This window comes from Rattus norvegicus, chromosome 2, assembly GCF_021556685.1.
Source record: "Rattus norvegicus strain SHRSP/BbbUtx chromosome 2, alternate assembly SHRSP_T2T, whole genome shotgun sequence".
NCBI classification, from domain to species: domain Eukaryota; kingdom Metazoa; phylum Chordata; class Mammalia; order Rodentia; family Muridae; genus Rattus; species Rattus norvegicus.
In genome coordinates, this window is record NC_141535.1 from 61,071,321 (window position 1) to 61,093,281 (window position 21,961).

The window sequence follows — 21,961 nt, forward strand, 5'->3', positions numbered from 1 at the left end:
AGTCATTGCCCTCAGGAAAAGAATGTAAACATGTGTGTGAATCTGGTTGGTGTTAAGTAGAAAAGGGAGTCAAGACAAAATCTCAGTTGGTTAGTATTGTTAGCATTCAAACCCTATGTTCAAGAACAAACATGCTTGATTACATATTAAGAGGAAGAACGTAGTTATCATGTCCTCTAGGAGCTCATAATACAGCGGAGAAATTAGTCTGATAGAAAATGCAAGTTATTTTAGAGAACAGAAAAGGAGGTCAAAGCAATGAAGGAAAATAAAATTTCTTTTATATCTACAGTTGAGCCAGAGCCTCCTCGGAACCTGACATTAGAAGTAAAACAGCTAAAAGACAAAAAAACATATCTGTGGGTAAAATGGTCCCCACCCACCATAACTGATGTGAAAACTGGTTGGTTTACAATGGAATATGAAATTCGATTAAAGCCTGAAGAAGCAGAAGAGTGGGAGGTAAGTCAAACAGAAGCTTACTGGAAGAAGCATGTCCTTTGGCAAGGATAAACCTCTCATAACAGAATGGATTATTTCTCTAATTAGTTGCCCACCATGTTGGCATCCCCTTGTAGGCATGGCCCTCCTGGGTATGGAAATTCCTCTCCCTTCTAATGAGATCGAACGCTGTTCATACTCAGAACTCTCAGAAAGACAGCTTGTACTGGACAGGCTCCCAACTTGGCTTCCTAAGGATGCATCAAATCCAGATGCCTCTGGAAGAACATAAACTATACTGAGGAGGCAAGAGAGTTTCAGTTAAATCTGAATATGTCAGTTACATCTGTAATATGTTTTTAAAAAATACTTTGTAATACTTAAGTATAAAAAGATAAGGTCATAACTATAGGCATTATAATATTCTACCCTTAATTATCTTAGCATATGTTTCTGTTAAAAGAGGAACATTTGCAAATGTAGTCAAAATTAGGACCACACAATTTTAAATGTAATTAAACCCCCCAAATAACTTTGTAATTAGTCTATTCTAATTTGCCTTGTCTCAGTTCCTTCAAAATAAAATATTTATTAACTGGTTTGTCCAAACCAAAGTCTACTCCATGCAATGAGGACAGGAGGTCACATCAGGATGTCACACAATCTTCACTTTTTATTAGTCTTTTTTTTTTTTTTTTCGGAGCTGGGGACCGAACCCAGGGCCTTGCGCTTGCTAGGCAAGCGCTCTACCGCTGAGCTAAATCCCCAACCCTATTAGTCTTTTGTTTAATCACTTAGCTGCTGTTTCTGCTTCAGTGACTTTTGCAACCAGACTTTAGATTTAAGGACTGAGTTAGATTCAAGTTGAATACCATGTAGCTCAATGTACTGTATAAGTAATTAGCTTGAACTTTATACTATATTCATCGTCATCGTCATCATCATCGTCGTCATCGTCGTCATCATCATCAAAAGGCATAAGCCATTTGACTGGACTCATATAAATAACACTAAGTCCTAGATTAGGGAGGTAGAAATCTGATGTCTTCCTTGTTAAGTATCATTTTATTCATGGACAATTACTTCAACATACAAGAAGACTTGGGTTTCTTCTCTTCGTAGTTTTAGCACCAACAAATGATTCTTTGAGTCAATTACTTCACTAGAATTTGTAAACTAATAATTTTATTCTCTCTCATATGTGTGAGTTAATTTGTCACCAAGTATTCTGTTGGGTTTTTTGAGACATAGGTTTTTCTGTGTTGCCCTGCTTTTCAGGAACTCACTCTGTAGACCATGCTCACCTCAAGCTCACTTTTTAAATTTTGTGAGAGAATTTTTAGAAGAAGACAGAAAGGATAGAATAGAGTGATGCAAACAGGGCTTTGTCTAAATAGCCATATAACCTAAATCCCCAATATTATATGTTTTTTTTAAAAAGGTCTTTCCTCATAACAAAATTCAGAAGTGTCTTCTGTTTTCCTTGTCCCTCTTTAGATCCATTTTACAGGTCATCAAACACAGTTTAAAGTTTTTGACCTATATCCAGGGCAAAAGTATCTTGTCCAGACTCGCTGCAAGCCAGACCATGGATACTGGAGTAGATGGAGCCAGGAGAGTTCCGTTGAAATGCCAAATGGTGAGTGTTTGGGCTATAATTCTTACCTGTGTTTATAAATAATATAAACAATAAAACTGCATGTAATAGCTATTAATATAGAAACTATTTTAAGCCTCAGCGAGAAAAAAAATAGTTTAAAATGTGATTATCATCTCTTAATCTAACAAAAAGACATTTGAAAGAATTGTATTACTGCCTGAATCACAGTTGTCAAACACCAGGTTTTAGGATAAAGTTGCAGAATAAAGTTATAATGTCTTCCAAGGACTCACTGGTCATTCATTCTGACCTCCCTGTTTGCCTTATGCCTACCAACTATTGATGGATGGCTTTTCAAGTTAAGAGATATAAGTAGAAAGAAAAGAATCTTGAGTTCATGAGTTCCGTGTGTTATGTTGGCTGGCTGTCTGGTTTCTAGTATGATGTTATATGTGACCAAAGCTCTCTGGCTGTTTGTTTTTTAGACTTCACCTTGAAGGACACAACCGTGTGGATCATTGTGGCCATTCTCTCTGCTGTCATCTGTTTGATTATGGTCTGGGCAGTGGCTTTGAAGGGCTATAGGTACTACTCTGTCTCTCAGCCCTTCTCTCAGTCATTGCTATTGGGAATAATGACAAAAAGCACTGATACAAAGAGGATGGAAACCAGCAAACTGCCTAAGCACCTCATTTATCCATTAGTCCCAGTAATTTTGCTCATACAAAAAAAGTAATTTTTTTCAGAGGTTTTTTTTTAAGTATTAAAATGTGCTTATTTAAATCCAGTACTCTTTCCATCAAATAGGGACTTAGAGCTGTAAAATTGTGGAAATCTGACATATGCAGCCAACATTGGGAAAACCAAATAGAATAATCCAGTAGCTTGAAATCATCATCCAAAATTAGCCAGCATAGGGTGTAGTGTGTCTTCACAATTACCTTTAGTATTTGCTATTACTTTCACACAGCTACAGACTTCAACCTCTGAAAGCCCACGCATCAGCTATTTGGGAATTAGAAAGTTAAAGAAAAACTCTTTCAAATATTAACAATGAAAAGATGAGTCATTTATCCACTCTCACAAATTATTTTATAGCATGATGACCTGCATCTTTCCACCAGTTCCTGGGCCAAAAATAAAAGGATTTGATACCCATCTGCTGGAGGTAAGTGCCTGAAGCAGAGGACGCAGTCTGACTCACTGCTTGGTGATAATGAAGTTCACACATGCACACACAATCCCATCAATCCAATCTGGACCTCTTGACCGTCCTTTCCCAGTGGTCCCTCCTCAGCACCATGTATGTTAACAGATGAAAGCATTTGGGATGAATGTGTTAATCATCATATTCTAAATGGTAGAGGGCAAGAAGAGAAACCTAAAAAACATCCAAATTCACGGCGAGCCATGCTGTGTTGCCCAGGGCTGCTCCTGAAGACAGGGATGACCGTTTTGTTCAAATAATGAATTTATAAAGAGAGCAGATATTTTAGCTAACTCGCTACCACTATCTCCCTTACACACGAGTCAAAGCTTCCACTTGAATGTTTCTTACATAAGCCATTGTGACAAAATTTCCCATTGTCCCCATGCTCCAGGTGAGCAGTCAGTAGATCAGTACTCTATGGGCTGGTGTTTTCCTAAGCTCATTAGGCTGATCTGAGACAAGCCTAAAGCATCTGTCTCTAGGTTGAAATGTATAGCTGCAATTTTACCTTAACAGTAATGTATAGAGAAGCTTTTACCTATATTTAAAGGTAAATGCCAGCTGATATTATTACCACGAGTTTAACTTGTCTGCCAAAATCACTTTGATTGCAACTGTTACAGCAAGGACTAGAACTAAGGAGTTTGGACTTCAGGTCCAGTGATCTTACCACCATTCTTCAGTCAGTATTGACCTTTATAAAATCAACAGGAACATCTCAGCCAAGCAAGTCACCCCCTGTCTAACTTGCAATGTAACCTGCTAGCCACAGAGACTTAACGATAAATGGCTATTTAGGGCTATGTTTTTTATAGTCTTTCTCCCATTAACTCTAATGCTCAAAAGAACCCTTGCAGATGACTGCTGCTACTCCCATCATAAGATTGGAGACGCTGTGGTCCAGCGAGGAAAGTAACCTACCAGAAGTCATAGCTACATTATAAGGGATAAAAGTCAAGGCTTAGGCACATGGCCTAAGTTAGAGGAGTGGGAAGGAAAGGCAGGGGTGTGGGGGGATTTGAAGAGGAAAGGGTTGAGGTAAGAGGGAGAGAAGGAATAGAGGGAAATGTGGAATAGTGGATGAAAGAGGAAGAGGAAGGAGATGAAAGAAACAGAGAAGGAGCTAAAAAGGTAGGATCAGAAGAGAAAGGAAAGGAGGGGTGGGAACTAATAAGAGTGTGAGGAGGAAGATGAGTGGCTGAAGCCAGAGACAAGAACTAGCTCACTGTCACCACAGTCCAAAACGTGGTAGAGGAGCCTAGGAGGACAGCCGCCGTAGCCCAGAACTACTCAGCCACTGAGGGTCAGGGTCACATGTCTATGCAAACACTATAACACCAACTGTTTCACGAGACATTTTCATCTTGTAGTTATATGTTTATGATGCATTGTTATATGCCCATTAAGTCCATGACCACTATTAGAATCGCAGGGATAAATTAGGAAAGACATAAAAAGAACTCAAAAGGTTCCTCTGGGTGGCCTGACACTCACATGTCTGCAGCCTGGGGTGGGAGGGATTCTGTGAGTCTGCTCACAGGGGCCTTCTCCTGAGCAGAAGGAGGTGGAAAGCTACCATTCCAAGACTAAGCAAGATACAGCCTGGCTGCTGCCCCGGGAGCAAAGCTCCTTTATTCTGCTCAGTCACCGCTCAGCTGTGACGCTGAGGGTGGCGTGTGATGAAGCTAACAGCCATCTCTCCTTGTATCTGTGTTTCAATAGAAGGGCAAGTCTGAAGAGCTGCTGAGTGCCTTGGGGTGCCAAGACTTTCCCCCTACTTCTGACTGTGAGGACTTGCTGGTGGAGTTCTTAGAAGTTGATGACAATGAGGACGAGCGGCTAATGCCATCCCATTCCAAAGAGTATCCAGGTCAAGGTGTTAAGCCCACACACCTAGATCCCGACAGTGACTCTGGTCACGGAAGCTATGACAGCCATTCTCTTTTATCTGAAAAGTGTGAGGAACCCCAGGCCTACCCCCCTACTTTGCACATCCCTGAGATCACTGAGAAGCCAGAGAATCCTGAAGCAAATATTCCTCCCACCGTGGACCCCCAAAGCACCAACCCCAATTTTCATGTAGATGCACCCAAATCTTCAACATGGCCATTACTGCCTGGCCAACACATGCCCAGATCTCCTTACCACAGTGTTGCTGATGTGTGCAAGCTAGCCGGAAGTCCTGTGAATACACTGGACTCTTTCTTGGACAAAGCAGAGGAAAATGTTCTAAAGTTGTCTAAAGCCCTTGAGACTGGAGAGGAAGAAGTGGCTGAGCAAAAAGGGGCAAAAAGCTTCCCTTCTGACAAACAAAACACACCTTGGCCGCTGCTCCAGGAGAAAAGCCCCACTGTCTATGTTAAACCCCCAGATTATGTGGAGATTCACAAAGTCAACAAAGATGGAGTGCTATCATTATTCCCCAAGCAGAGAGAAAACAACCAGACAGAGAAGCCTGGGGTTCCTGAAACCAGTAAGGAGTATGCCAAGGTGTCTGGCATTACGGATAACAATATCCTCGTATTAGTGCCAGACTCACGAGCCCAGAACACAGCGTTGCTCGAGGAATCAGCCAAGAAGGCTCCACCATCGTTTGAAGCTGACCAATCTGAGAAAGATCTGGCCAGCTTCACTGCAACCTCAAGCAACCGCAGACTCCAACTGGGTAGGCTGGATTACCTGGATCCTACGTGCTTCATGCACTCCTTTCACTGATAGCTAGACTTATGGAACGATTGGCTAAACTGTGATTTCTCTTCAGGTAACACTACAGAGTCATGAAGTAATGTGGTCTGCTAGCAAATGTTACAGGATGTGGGTATAAAAAAGAAAAAAAGAAAAACACTACTTCACTCCTTCTCACGCTTGTGTTCATCGCTTGCCTCTTTTTAACAGCTGATCTCCAAAACAAATCAACTTGTTTCCTGTGATCTGTAGTTTGCTCTTTGCGCGCATATATATATATATATATATATATATATATATATATATTGTTCAATGTAATTAAAAGCACATCGCTTATTATTCTTGAGGGATGGTGCCAACAGGTATTAGCCTCTGCAATAGATCTGTCATCTGACAAAAGGTATGATATAGTCAAAATGACTTAGCACAAGAAGATGACAGATGGGTTGAAAATGCCATGAAAACTGCTCTTAAGAACTGAGGGCTAAGCCTTTACACTCCTCTTTCATTTTCATGATGATGGTCCAGATAGTGCACTTTTTTGAAAGAATACATTCCAGGACACCAGCCAAACTGTTTACATCAGTCGCTTTACCTTAAGGACCCATTGCCTGTACGCAAATGGGTTCAAGCCCCTAATGCTTTCTTAAGGTGATTCGAGTATGTTAAGCCTGGGTTATTCTGCTGAAACTTTATTTTATTCTAAGGCTTCTCGAGTGTATAGTTTGGGTAAATAAAATTTTCTTACAAAGAAAGGCCAATGAATTCCACATAGGGAACCATTTCACATGCTCTCCTTGCTTCATTTGAGCAGGGGGTGACTTGTTATAAACCCGAGTATTTTCTTAGTAGAAAAAAAATTTCCCAAAGACTAACTTTAATCTAAAAGGTAATCATTGCAGGACTCTAATAGGAGTGTTGCCTTACTGTACATAAAATTCTACTTTAATACAAACCCGTAAGTTTCGCAATGTATTTTTGAAGACTATTTTTCTATCGCTTAGGTAAAGTAAAGACTATTTTCTAACTTCCCAGTATTGCTGTTTACGTATTCGAGTGAGTAGAGTAATTTCTGCTGCCAAGTTACAATGAGTATTCAAAGTTGTTCAGTGTATGCAGTCCCTGTTAAACTGAAGTGCCAGGCAACCCATTGCCCATTGAGGAATGCAAAGTGGATGAAAACACCAATTGAGTACAATAGAGTAAAGTTTATCTGATTATTTTATCCCCAGGATACTTCAAACAGCAACCATCACTAACTTTGGGTTTTAGAGCTTTCCATAGACCTATTTCTCCCATGAGCTTAGGGCTCTGCCCACGTATGAGTGAATCTCACAAACCACCATGATCAAGGATAGTGGTGGTGGATGAGGGTTTCCAAGACAGAAATCTGACTTTGTTTCATTTACTTTTATCCTGAACACAAAAGGATTTTGAGCAAAATCAAACGTCAGCATCTCCTTGGAATACATCCATTTGTAAGATCTTGGCAGAGGTTGTGCTTACGTCAGGGATGTTAAGATAAAAGTTTTAGGGAAGCAAGCATCTGCCCAGTGATAAGAACAGTTTTAAAGGTCAGGGGATGGTAGAATCGGCAAGGCAAGTCCAAGGGCAGGCTTCCTGAGAAGGTTCAAAGCAAAGCCTTGGATCTCCAACAGCATCTATGACTCACGCTTCCTCCACTTCTCACCTATTGGCAAATCAAGTCTCTCTCCTTTCACCGACTGGATGTGAAGACTGAACTCAGATCTTGTGATGCCCAGCGTCACATGGTGGTAGAAGCAGGACTCAAAGATTCTCCAATGACTGAAAGGAAACCTAGAGCCAATGAACTTCCAGAACTCCAAATGCAAACAGCCAAAGCTTATATTCCTAATACACAAAGTATCTTGTGAATGGCAGAAGCATTTGAGAAAGATTGTCCAGGCTCACGCAATACCCTGAAAGCCTCCATACTGAATGTCTAAGAACCAACTGCATCACAGGGGCACTGCTTGGAAATTGTGTTTGCAGCTTCTTAAGCTTCTTCGAAGACATACAGAATTGGAGTCTGAATTTTACTGCCTTTACTCAGCTCCCAGATAACTCACAGGCATGATCGAGCTGGAGAAGCATTTTTTTTCTATGATCGTTTTCATGACAAATTATTTTTCTCTCTGTTGCAAAGGATGAAGCAAGCCTATTTCACTCAAAATAAACACTGTACGTAAAGAGAAAACAAAAACAAAACTCTTAGTGATTTCAGATTCACATAATGATGTAACTTATATAAAGTCACACAAGACAATGAGATGCAAAATATACATAAACTTCCAAGAGGGTCAGTGAACTTCACTCACCTTGAAAATCACTGACAAAGAAGATAAATTCCTAAGCCAGTGCAGACTAAACCTTCTTTCCCAACATAGTCTATCCTAATAAATCAATGCATTTATTTACAAATCACCACTATAAAATTGATAGTGCATCGCTTGAAATTTCTAAAAATCGGCTTCAGATATATAATTTTGCAAATGTGGAAAACATGGCTGTCTGAAGTTGTTGCATCACAAAAATAAGTTAGCATTCACGGAAGAAAATCAAATCTACATAGTTCTACTCATTTATTGAATTTTTGTGGTCAAATATTTTCAATCTAAAGCTTGGATGAAAGAAGGCATATTAGGGGTCAAGATACCTGGGTTCTAGTCCTGTTTGCCTTGGAAAGACCAACTGCCTATTGTAGCTTTCTCTGTGTTGGACCAATCATTTCTACAGCCTTTTGAAATTCAGTCTCTTTGATTCTATGGCTCAGTGAATAATCAGAACCAATCCCTTGCATCTTAATGACGTTTTCAGGCAATTAGGGAAACACAGAGTCACTTTCATTCATGTGCTCATCCTGCTTCGCTCTTTAAAGTCTCAGCACCCATTTGTCTTCACATACTGAACATGTATTTCACATTATATGGACACGGTGTAAGTCAGACTCTAGGATCATGTGCAAATATGTGTGCTAAGGTAAGATGTAGCACTAAGAAAGACACAGGAAATGAGACATAAGTCTTTAGAAAAAGTACGCTTTATGCATCAAGCCATGCTCATTCCTACATGGAGCCAACAGCCTCAAAGCTCTGTTCTCGTATTTGGTTGTTGCCTGTTTTCCCATCATCTTGTTTAATGAATAACCATTGTCCATGTAGATTAAAGAACCTTTTTTTCTGCATCATTTTTAAAAATGTATAGTTTTCTAAGCAACTATCTAAAAATTTCAAGTTATGAAGTACATGGAAACTGAATATATTCATTGACTTTAGGACACAAATGGCAAAATGTTCTCTGATAAATTTTAACAAGTACATAGAAAGAACTTCACTATGAGCACAATTTACCATCAGCAGTGTCACTGACTTTTAATAGATGATACATTCTCCTAAGTGCCTGAGACCAATCCTGGTGGTCAGTTATAGGTCAATGATTCACTGTAAACCAGTTTGGTGGGAAACAGTCAAGCCCTTGTTGCATGTGTAAAAGTAAAGCTGGGAGACTCTTTACTTGATATAATCCAAGGGAATTGGTGAATCCTCAATTAATGAACAACCAAAGGACCTGAACTCCAGGGGAAAGTTTGTCCTGATGAAAAATTAGCTCTTTTTCTTTTCTCTTTAGCTGCCCATCATTTGTAAAATGACTCAGCCTGCCCTTAGCAACCTCAAGTTAGCATAGACAAGAAAGAAAGAGATTTGTATATGTTTACAAAGTGCCTTTCTTTATTTTTAAAAGGTTTCATTTTGGAAGAAAAATGCGTTGATTGGAAGGCAAATTTTATCTTAAATGGATTTCTTTTAAATAAATGGAGAAATGAACAAAAAAGGGGGATGACAAAATGTTCTAAAGACTAACCAACAAAATGTCAGGGATTTTTTTTTTTGCATATAGTTATGTTGAATCATCACAGAACTGAATAATATCAATCACTTTACCTGAGTCTGAGCATGATTGGTGATGAACCTGAAGCCTGTAATTCAAGACTTTCCATTCTGAAAAAAAGGTTGATGCATTCTTGAATGATTCACTGAATCGTGTGCCTGGCCCTGAAGAGGCCAATGTGTATACTTCGACGCTCTGCACACAGATGGAAAAGTAGTAATGACCTTGAAATCTCTCCTGTGACTTGCTGTGGATGAAAGTTTCATATATACTTCATCTAACCAGGTTTCTTTTCTGACTTTTTTGGCTCAAGCACAATACTGACTGATGCTAGTAGGAGAGCCTCTGAGCCCTCGGTGTCCAGCTCTGGGTCATATCACTGCTACTAAATAGGATTCTAGACCTTGAATTTTTTCAAATTCTGACCACCGGTTTCCCCTCTTTTAAATAAGTAGGGTGACTCTCTCAAAAAACAAAGTTTCTACAATTTCTTCTAGGTCTGTCTTTAATTCTCATGAGTTAAGTAAAATCTAAGATTGTGGGTGAAAAGCCCAGGGGCCACAGCCAACATGCCCCTAGGCAGTGAATGCCTGAGACTGTGTGAAGAAATGCTTAACAGAAAACTAAGATCCATGGCTCCAAATCAGGTAGATCAGAACTCTTGCAACTCTGCCTCCTCGCTGTTTCTACATTCGTAGAGCCTTTTCAGTCCCTCTTTCCAAGACGTGCTATTCTCCCTAAAGATTAATTCTGTAGAATAGTAAAGTTGTGCCTACAGGAAAGAAATTACCCATAAACAGTGATTTGACTCTGCATAAGATGAATCTGTTAACTCTCCACACAGATACAAACCTAAAATGAGGTCATAAATAATGCTTCAGTTTGATATGAACATGTTAAAGATTCAACTCATTATCTAATAAATCTGGGCTGTCTTGATGAGTAGGTGTTGGCTGTCTTTAAAAGAAAGTTTAAAATATAGAACTATTTGCTTCAGAGTTTATGGTTAAACCAGAAAATCTACTTATAATTAGAGTCCTTTCCTATGAATAATAGCCATTATCTGTGAATCGCATGGGAATTTTCCCTGAGACTTTTATTTTCCAAAAAGGTAACTTTAGATTTGAGCTCTGTGTGTATCAATTTCCAATGGAGGAAAAAGGTAAAAACAGAATGCTCCAAAATGTGGGACATATCAGAACCCCACCAAATGGAGTATCCATTCACTCAAATCTAAATTACTCAAATGTAAATTTACATGTAATTGTGAGTTAATTGCAGAGGGGTAAACATAACTCATAAGACCATAGGCTAACAGCAGTTCTTGTAACACCAATTCCTTTGATCTTAAGTTATAAAGCATTGAGACACATACAGTAGAAAGGCAACCATCTAAACAGTCTAGTCAATGAGTAAAGGGACTCACAGATAATCTTACCATGGTGATTAATATTTACCTACTGTTGTTTAAAAAGAGAAGGAAAAATTCTAAAAGTTTTTGTGACTAAAACAGTACTATCAAACATAAACTTTAATAGTTATGGTCAAGTTGTGCCCCCCCGAATACACTCAAAATACAGACTTGATTTTTCTGTGCACATTTTGCAAATTGGGGCGGCAATCTTTTTATCACATTCTCTAAAATGAAAAACAATAAAAAGAAATTTTATGTGAAAATACCTCTGAAAATCATTTGTTTTACTAAATTCCTGAGAAACAGATTTGGAATTTTTAAAACTACCTCCCTTCTACATCCTAATGACCTTCCTTCAAAGCTGCTTATAGTTAGAAATGAAAGATACCACATGTTATGTTTGGACTGGTGTTTGATGGAATATTTGATATACTTTTCCTGTGACACTCCTAACTCTATTATTTTACCCTATTTTTGCTTTTTGTGATCCAAAACCTATATATGCCATATTGAAATACATAATCCTCTTGTTGTAAAATTTATTATGTAATACAAGTAAAATCATTATTTAATGACTTATGCTCTAACCATATCTAATTTCAATATAATTGTGTCTATGTAAAGTGAAATTAAATATATGTAATCATGTATGTAATCATATATTTCTGTTGAAACTGTGAATGTACTGATTTTCCCTTTAATCTTTGTCTACAAGTGATAGTATATGTCATTGTATAACTGACTTGGGGTACTAATGTGTTTAAAGTACAATCCACCAATTATTGAAATGTCAACCTTTTGGCTTCGCTTCTTGTGATCCCAGAGCGTTCTTTGCACCTTGAGACTTGCTTTTGTGCTTTTGTGCTCTGTCATTAATTTTAAACAATGTAAGAATCTCTTGTATAAACCAAAGTAATCAGATGCAGCCCACTGAGTGATCATGCCTTCTGTAAAGCCATACTGAAGCACAGACTCCGCTGTCGCATAAGGTCCCCTCTTTCCAGAGCTGCCACTACCTCGCTCCTGCTCTTTCCCTACAAATTGCCAAGCTAAGTTTACCCTTAAGTGGAAAATTAGAATTCATCGCTATTGTTACCATTTTTAACCTGATAATAAACCTTCTAATTCATTACTTTGCAGATATATGCTAGGTTTTATGAATAACTATTTTTACATCTTGGTATTTTGTAGACTTTGGCTGATGAGTAAAGTACAGAAAGACTATACAGTAAGTCATCAGATTTAAAAGAAAAAAGTCATAGAGTGCAGGTATTTTTTTCCTATCAGTGAGTCAACTCAAGATGGTTGGCCAAAGCAATTACAACCTGGGTCCCTATATTTGAAGCACCCAATTCAGTGCCTGGCTCTAAGATGTTTATCCCCTTTGCCTCTCTTGGTTCTATTTTTTGTTGCTGTTGTTTGAAATGCAAATGAACAGAATTACATGGATGTAGAGGAAGTGATTTTCTAATTTTTTGCTGCCAGATCTGTAATTATAAATTCGCAATTTAATTTCCCCAAACTCCCAAGAAATAAATATTCTCTTTATTTGATTTTAATCATCAAATACATTATGGTATTGGAAGAGTCGGGTATTTATCAGAAACAACATTGTTTCGAACTTAAAAGACTCATTTTTATGTGTCACTACTGTGATATCAACTGTTTTCTTTTAGCATTAAAGGGTTATATGGTTATATGGTTAAAGGGTCTTATGATTTATCCTCCTACATTTTTTACTCTGCAAATCTTGAGTTATTGCACATTGTACTTCCTAGTTTTCAAGAATCTATTCATTTGTCTCCATCAACTTTGTTGGGACAACATGGACAGTTAAAACTTTGTCAATTATATGAAGATTATGCTAATTTCTCTCACATTTTTACTGCATGCTAAAAATAATGCTTGCCAAATGGAATCTTAGACATCCCAGAATAATATGGTCACTATATTTCTATTTCTGTCATTATTGAAAATACCCAGCTCAGTGCCTGGCTCAATAAATGTTTGTTTCCCTTGCTTGTCCTTCTAATTTTTTTTGAAATGCTGAGATGCAATATATCACACATATGGCTAAAGCAATTTTATTGGAGACTTTTTAACCACTTAATGACCTATATCAAGAAATTGTTCATATAAGTTGAACTAAGCAGATTTTCCCATTTGTGTACACCCATCCCAATGACAAGGCAAAATACCTCTCATTTGTGTCATATGAGAAGTTGATAGAAACAAAGTAAGATGAAATTTGGTTAATGGAGAAGGAGTACAGAAAGCTCATTTAGATGGTGTAAAGGAAGAACTAACCCATCAAGAGGTAAATGGAATCTCTTTGGACAGTATGATTCATTACTATTATTAACATCTTCTCCAACAAAATCCATCAGACTGAGCATGAATAGACAACCTTTGCCTTTTAAGTAATTCTGATCTAGACTCATCCACTGCCCAGGCTGGGTTACAGAACTGTGCAAGGTGTGCTTGGATTGCTTGAAGACCTCTTTTCTGCTCCCATTAATTCTCTAGTGCTGGGTCTTTTTGGAGAATAGGCATATTCTTTATCATGGTGATTATCACTTTCTACAGTTTGGCTTTGATGCCCAGGCTTTGTTATAGATCTGTGCAAGGTGTGCTTGGATTGCTTGAAGACCTCTTTTCTGCTCCCATTAATTCTCTAGTGCTGGGTCTTTTTGGAGAATAGGCATATTCTTTATCATGGTGATTATCACTTTCTACAGTTTGGCTTTGATGCCCAGGCTTTGTTATAGATCTGTACAAGGTGTGCTTGGATTGCTTGAAGACCTCTTTTCTGCTCCCATTAATTCTCTAATGCTGGATCTTTTGGAGAATGGACATATTCTTTCTCGTGGTGATTCTCAGTTTCTGCATCTTGGCTTTGGGTAAAGCAGCACTGACTTTGCTGTACCTCTATTAGAACTATCTGCCTTTAATTCTAGGGCTCATGTGTAGTGTGGATCACCAAAAATAAGTAACATACAGTTAATGGTGACCTGAGGATATATAGGGTGTGAAATCTGAACTCATTGAGTTCACTCTATAGTCTACATACCCATCCCACTATTGAGAAGCTGGAAGATGCAACCTCCATCTTGGTGTGTAGAAACAGGAAATAAGGTCATAAGGTCATAAACATGCCCCCTCTTCTCCAGAGACCTTACAGAGTATGGGAAGAAAATCTCTACTGGATTTGATAGTCCCCTAAAGTGTGCTGGGGAAATCCAACCAATTTCTGGTATTGTGAAAATCAGAATTCTTAACATCCAAAATTATGACTCTTTTATGGTAAGCACCTCCCACACCATACTGCACAACAGCAGCCAACCCTGGGAACATTAAACATTCTTCTCTTTAATGACCAGGTTCATATTAAAGTGTGTTCTTTACAAACTGACTTAAGGCTCCTATTGCTATGAGTTTTATAAAAATACTTTTAAGTCTAGAACATACCCAAAACACTAGTGGGATGTTGGTTATTGAACAGAAGTGGAAGGAAAAAATGGGAATTGTATAAATATATTTAGAAAAAAGTTGTAAATGCCAACAGAACATGTTTAGAGTGGTGTTTACTTCTTATGAAATTGAGAAGGTAACCTTACATGACACTGCTGGTAGTTTTATTTTACATGAATGATATTGCAGTATTGCTGAACTGGTTTTCATAGGTTCCCAATACTTTGGCAGAGTCAACATTTTTACAATGGTAGCAGTGTTTAACAAATTCATTTTAATAAGTTGTTTCCTGTTACATACTTATACCACATATTATTTGAAAAATGGAACTTGAAGCAAGCTATTTCTTTAACAAACTTTATTAGAACTTGTTGATTTGGTGTGGTTTGGTTTGGTCTGGTCTGGTCTGGTCTGGTCTGGTCTGGTCTGGTCTGGTCTGGTTTGGTTTGGTTTGGTTTGGTGGAAGGGGAAAATGGCATTCCAAAGCCCTCTGGAACTAAAATATTGAGGCACATGCTAAAACATTTTATCCTGGGCCACTCGTCCATGGCATGGTTTTCTAAAGACAAAAATTGCACTCAGCTTTCAACACCTTCTCCTATTTTCCTTCTAATTCTAAATCAAATCTGACTCGTGCTTCCAAACAGACTGAGCTTGATGTCTCCTTCTGTAGCCCTTGTGTTCCTTGTCTTTATTCATTTGCCAAATTCAAGTCTTGAAAATGCAAACATGACTGGAAGCACCCAGAAGTTTCTTGGATCTTCTCCTGGGAACAACCAAAAACAATCAATAGGAAAATTTCCAAATTCAAGTTGCAATCAGATTGTGAAACCATGAAATCTTAGTGGCAGAACTGACCTTTTCTTGTGTGAACTTCATCCAATCTAGAATTACCCTACATCCTTAAAATTTCACTTATAATTTGATTATATTTTTATTGAATAAAGAATTTTGTAAGTGCCTGGAAATTACATAGAAAATGTAGCAAATTTCTATTCATGAACATCAAATTTTTCTCAATATTAGCATTTCCCCTTACATGTTTCATATCTTTTTTATACCAATGAACATCACAGAAGCTAGCATACATATTCTTCAAAATTAAATTGTTTATTTCCTCATTCAACGTCACCCACAATGTTGAAGTTGTATATGCTGCCTGTCTTTGAAAAAAATCCATATTTACCTCATATCCACATTTCAGTAAGTGATATGTGTCATCATTCAAATTCTATGGATTTTTATATTTATGAGGCTCAACCTCTTGCTACTTGAGGTGGCTGTAGGCATATATTACTATGTACTTGGATTTTGTTTTGTTTATCATTTGTCATTTTGAGATATAAGTAGCTTCCATTTATTGGTTCTATCTGCTGGATGTAATTGTTAAGAGTTTGGAGAGTTTCTCCATAATATAAATATGTAGGGTAATATAAAAAGCATATTTTGCACTCCCTAGATAACTGACAAATTGTTGTCTCCAGGGTATTTGCACCAATAAACCTGTCACATCCATGCAGGGGCCTCCATTCCTTCCCACGTTTATAATCACCTAGTATTGTCAGATGTTCACTTTTTTGACAATCTGATGACTGTAAAATAAAATATTATTATTATTTTAATGTCCTTTTCACTGATCAGTCCATGTCATATCTGAACAACTCATTCATTATTGCTTATGTTCTATGTTTCTTTTACCATATCCTGAATTTTGGCCGACCATAATTTGTACTTCTCTCTATTCCTGCCCTGGCTCTGTGATATTATTCCTATTTCTCAGACAAAATCTGAATATATGGCGAACAATTCCCACATCGCTATACCCCTTCCACCAAATCTTCTATTCATTCAGTTATTCCTCTCGTAAACTTGAGACGATATCTCCTAAACCACTCTGCTGGAAACTAGAGTGTTACGAGCTAAAGTCGTGCATGAATTCCAAGAGAAGCTGCAAGTTTAGAGCAGGCTCCTTGCTTGTGAGCGTGGTCCACTGCTTTGCTTGCATTGGGAAAGCTTTCTATTCCTCGTGAGCATTTGTGCTTCCTGTATGAAGCTCATTTCTAGGCAGCTGCTATGCTTTGTTGCTATTGACATTGGCACCTTTTGAAAAACAAACAAAAAAATCCTATTCTAAGCAGTAACTGCTGGCTAAAAGCATTCATTCTTTAAAAACAAATATTTATTATAAATAAATTTATTTATTATTTAATAATATATATTAAATAAATGTATTTATAATAATATAATTTATTATTATAAATCACATGTACTTCAATTTTACTGAACTCTATATGTTCTTATAATTTGTAGGTTTTCTTGAATTTTCTATTTTTTCCAATTATGTTCTTAAAAAACAACTTTACTTTTACCCTCCAGTCCTCATACTTCTTATTTCTCTTCACAATCTGTTCATTAGAATAGTGTGTCCAATATCACTATATTGGTGAGAGAACACATATATAAAAGCCCTTTTTCCCAGTTTCCAACTTTTCAAAGGAAGGTGCCTAAAAGTTTGCCGTTAGGTGGCATTACATAGGCTAGCATTTATATATACCCTTGGTTACATTAATGATACCTCTTTGATAATTCATATTAACACGTGACTTTTTCTCCATTAATTAAGGAATAAGTTATTGCAGTAAAACTGTTCAGAGAAATACTTTTGGGCTAATTTACAATTGTATTCTTGAGTAAACATCACTGTTCATGGTGTACTTTGGCAGTTTTTTTTTTATTAACTTGAGTATTTCTTATATACATTTCGAGTGTTATTCCCTTTCCCGGTATCCGGGCAAACATCCCCCTCCCCCCTCCCCTTCCTTATGGGTGTTCCCCTCCCAACCCTCCCCCCATTGCCACCCTCCCCCACTAGTTCACTGGGGGTTCAGTCTTAGCAGGACCCAGGGCTTCCCCTTCCACTGGTGCTCTTACTAGGATATTCATTGCTACCTATGAGGTCAGAGTCCAGGGTCAGTCCATGTATAGTCTTTAGGTAGTGGCTTAGTCCCTGGAAGCTCTTGTTGCTTGGCATTGTTGTACATATGGGGTCTCGAGCCCCTTCAAGCTCTTCCAGTTCTTTCTCTGATTCCTTCAATGGGGGTCCTATTCTCAGTTCAGTGGTTTGCTGCTGGCATTCGCCTCTGTGTTTGCTGTATTCTGGCTGTGTCTCTCAGGAGCAATCTACATCCGGCTCCTGTCAGTCTGCACTTCTTTGCTTCATCCATCTTGTCTTAGATCTAATTTTCTTTTTAAAATTAAAGATTTTGCACTTATGAGATTGATCATTTTGCTCCTTAAGATAAAGAATTTTCTGAAGTGATCACAGATAAATTAAGAGCATGGTTTAAAGAATTCTTCTTCTTGAGGTTCATTAATTTTTGCTTTAATATCTGTAAGTTATATTATTAGGTGCATATTGCCTTAAATTTTCAGCCCTTATAGTGTAGTAGTTCAAACCTTCCTAATGCTGTGACCCTTTAATACAGTTCTTCATGGTGTGGTGACCCCAACCATAAAATTATTTCATTGATACTTCAGCAGTGGTTTTGTTATGGCTATGAAGTACAACATAAATACCTGATATGCAGGATATCTGATATGCAACAGATTTTTGGGTCATAATCCATAGGTTGAAAACCACTGCATTGTTAATTTTGATCCTTTCAATCTCCAATGGTTCCCTTGGTTAACTATAACACATATTTTTTTCTTTTTTTTTCTTTTATTTTTATTAACTTGAGTATTTCTTATTTACATTTCGAGTGTTATTCCCTTTCCCGGTTTCCGGGCCAACATCCCCCTAACCCCTCCCCCTCCCCTACTTTATGGGTGTTCCCCTCCCCACACTCCCCCCATTGCCGCCCTCCCCCCAACAATCACATTCACTGGGGGTTCAGTCTTAGCAGGACCCAGGGCTTCCCCTTACACTGAACACCTATTTTTTTATGATACTAACATTGTTACTTTCTTTTGGGTAGTGAGTTTCTCCCCCCTGTTTCTGTTGTTTATCTTATGAATGCATAGTTAGATTTCTGTTTACCACTTCCAATTGAGGTTGGGTTTGGTTTAGTTGGTTGGTTGGTTGGTTGGTTTTTCATTTTAAGTTTTTTGTTGTTATTCAGTGTTTGTTGTTGTTGTTGTTGTCATCGTCATTGTCATCCTCCTCCTCCTCCTCCTCCTCCTCCTCCTCCTCCTCCTCCTCCTCCTCCTCCTTCTCGTTCTTTTTGTGTCCTGTCCTTTAGGAGATCAATTTTTTCCTCCTTTAATGTATTTCTCCTTCCTTTTCTCTTTTAAATCCTAAATTATATGGATGGGACCAATTCTGTAATAATCATTATAGGAACAGAGAGTAAGTGAAGATTCTATCAGAGATTTCACTGAATGTGAGGGCTTTAAGTTTAGGGACAGCCCCTACCCCTGCCACACAGGAACAAAAGAGTGAGTGACCACGTTCTTAGAAATCTCATTCTGCTGCGATTGGAAGAAATAATTATGCCTTGATTGGCAGGTTCACAACAAAGAGTAACTCAAAAGTTATGCCTATTAACAGAAAGGCCAATCCTCAGAAAGTTCCCTGCCATACAGTTGATCAAAGGAGAAATTTTAATGCGTCCTTGTGAGTCCAAAACCACCTTCAGTGAAATTACCTATCAGTCATTCTACCACACCCACCTCTGAATAACACTTTAGCAAGCAGTTTGTAGCTTCTCTCTCATATAGGGATGTAGATGAAAAAGCAGAAGCCAGGACCAGCAGAACTGGGAAGAAAGAGAGAGTATGGATGGCCAAATATGCACAAAGCATAGTGTGATATGGATGTCAGAATGGAGCCCGTTGTTTTGCATACCAAGTAGAACTAGTAATAAAAAGGAAGTTTATGAATGAGCATTGTGTGTCAGACACTGTGCTAGGCAGAGTAAGCAAGATGCATGCACCTGTGTGCTCTTGGGTACTGGAGTTCAATAGGAAAACCATGTACTCTCTTTGTCCCAGGCCTCTGCAGAGTGACTTTTTTAAGAAGCAGCAAGACTCAATCATTATGATAGGACTTACCCAATGTCTTTGCACTTAGTGTTACTTTTCAAGAAATCAATATTGTGTGAAACTAGGGGTTAGTGCTGCCAAGGCACACCTCCACTTAGGGACTCCTCCTCACAAGTTTTAATCATAGTCTAGTCATCCTGCACAAACCATTCTTCATGGCCCATCAGTGCAGAAACAGAAGGCATATACAGTTTTATATGACTTTCGTTTTACTAAAACTTTCCCAAAACAGTATTCTCCTGCCATTCTCATTCCACAGGCCCTGGGACCTGGAGCTGTAAAGGATTATTTAGGGAATACTGACATTTACCCTGAGTAACTTTTGCTGGGCCTTGCTCTGATATTTACACTCGGAACTTAACCAGTTGACAAGTGGTAGACCCGCGGGACAATCTTCCTGTACACTCACTGATGATCTTTGCCCTGCTTTTACTTTCAAGAAGAAATTCTCAAATTTCCCAACCTGATAAAACAGACTCTGCAGCCTCGGAGTTCACTACCTTGGAAACAGCTTCAGGTGGCAGTGAAACACAGACTGCTACGCCCACCCCACCCCCCTTACAAGTTGCCTTGCTAGAGAAGTTCTTCTCTGATCTGGGTGTATTGCCAAGGAAGTATACCTACCTCATCCGCTCCGGACGAGGAAGAGGAGAGCAATTTAAAACAGCTGTCTCTTATATCTCTCATAACTCAGAGGCAGCTCTGTTTAGCTGGCGTTCTAGAATAAACCTTGGGCAAGCTTTGGACTTGATATTCCAGGAACTAACTCTTCGGGTGAAGGAGAAGTCTTTCTAGATGGAGTCTCTCTCATCGTCCTCCCAGTTTTCAGAGTCAATGGATATTATTTAATTCTAGGGAAGTCAAATGAGAAATATCTTGAAAAATGGCTTTATAAAATATTAGCTAGACCATAGTTTGATTGTGTCTTCTCGGCATGCCTTTAAAGCGCACACACTCGTTGACCTAGGAACCTTTCTTCAAAGATTTGTTCAAAATATTAAGTACACACAATTTCTGTGTCCACAAGCAGTAGAGAAAGACATATTAAAGAAAACATGTCTCCAGCACAGGTTGTCACTCTGATCCCTGAAGTCATAAGCTGGGCAAACTGGAACTGATCGTGTGCCTTGAACCCAGCAGGGAAGTAAAAGTCTGAAAGTGAATTGTCATTCTGAAACTTAGATAAATCTTAACGGTACAACCAAGACCTTTACCGGAGCAGAAGCCACTGGTCCATAACTAGCAGGAACATTGAGAAAGTGCTGACAGACTACTGGAGGCTGGGTAAGGACCAACATTAAAGGAGAAAGTCTCTGTCAGCCACCACTAGGATGATTCCTAAACGTTCATGTGTCTTGTCTGAAAGAACATCTCTGGATCTCCAGGGTTAAGATCACCATATTTGCTGTGACTTTTAAAAAAAATGCAGAAATATAGAGTCTTCAGTTTAGCAGGGATCTGTTGAGTTGTCAAAGCCTTAGTGTGTGTGTGTGTGTGTGTGTGTGTGTGTGTGTGTGTGTGTTTTATAATTAGAAATTATGCATTCTCCAGCCTTCCCTATTCTTCTGTATCAGTTAAGGAAGAAAACAACAACAACAACAACAACAACAACAAAGAATAGGTAACAAGAACAAAAAAAAAAAGATCTTCGAATAATAGACTGAAGCTGGAAAAGGGAACAGGCAGGAGTGTCTTGTTGTTGTTGTTGTTGTTGTTGTTGTTGTTGTTGTTGTTGTTGTTTCTTAAGTTATTCTATCAGAAAAGTAACTGTGAAGTCAGCCCAGAGCCATGCAGCTACTGAAAGGCAGAAGTACGATCATAAGAGTCTAGGACTACCATGCGCACCTACACCTTTAGAGTCCAAAGAGCTGCCAGGCTGTAGACTTGGCTCAATGAGTGGCAATTGTCTAATGACCTGAATTTGATGCCCTGAAGGGAAGAACGCTGACTCCTGAGAGTTGACCTCTGGCCTCCTCATGAGTAATCTACATGTGCCCACCAAGCCTCTCACACTCACACTAAGATAGTAAATAATTTTTTAAAAGACCTGCTAACTCAGATTCTTGTCAAAGGAAGATTCTGAGGGCAAGTCAATGGCAGCAGGGATCACGGATGCAAAGATATTAATTATCACTGGGAGGTTGAGGCAAAGGGATCATGAATTAAAGGCCAGAGTGCATAGTGGTAA

At 38.5% G+C, this 21,961-nt stretch overlaps 1 protein-coding gene across 38 annotated transcripts in view; it reads left to right on the plus strand.

Moving 5' to 3' along the window:
* Prlr (prolactin receptor) overlaps window positions 1-21,961 on the plus strand; it is a 180,685-nt gene that overhangs the window by 156,272 nt on the left and 2,452 nt on the right. For 13 of the 38 annotated variants that reach the window (XM_087616253.1, XM_087616254.1, XM_087616266.1 and 10 more), the window contains 4 exon segments: window positions 293-462; window positions 1,939-2,080; window positions 2,527-2,626; window positions 3,140-3,209. In XM_087616253.1, the coding sequence (XP_087472379.1) occupies window positions 293-462; window positions 1,939-2,080; window positions 2,527-2,626; window positions 3,140-3,209 (482 nt within the window). 38 annotated transcript variants of the gene reach the window in all.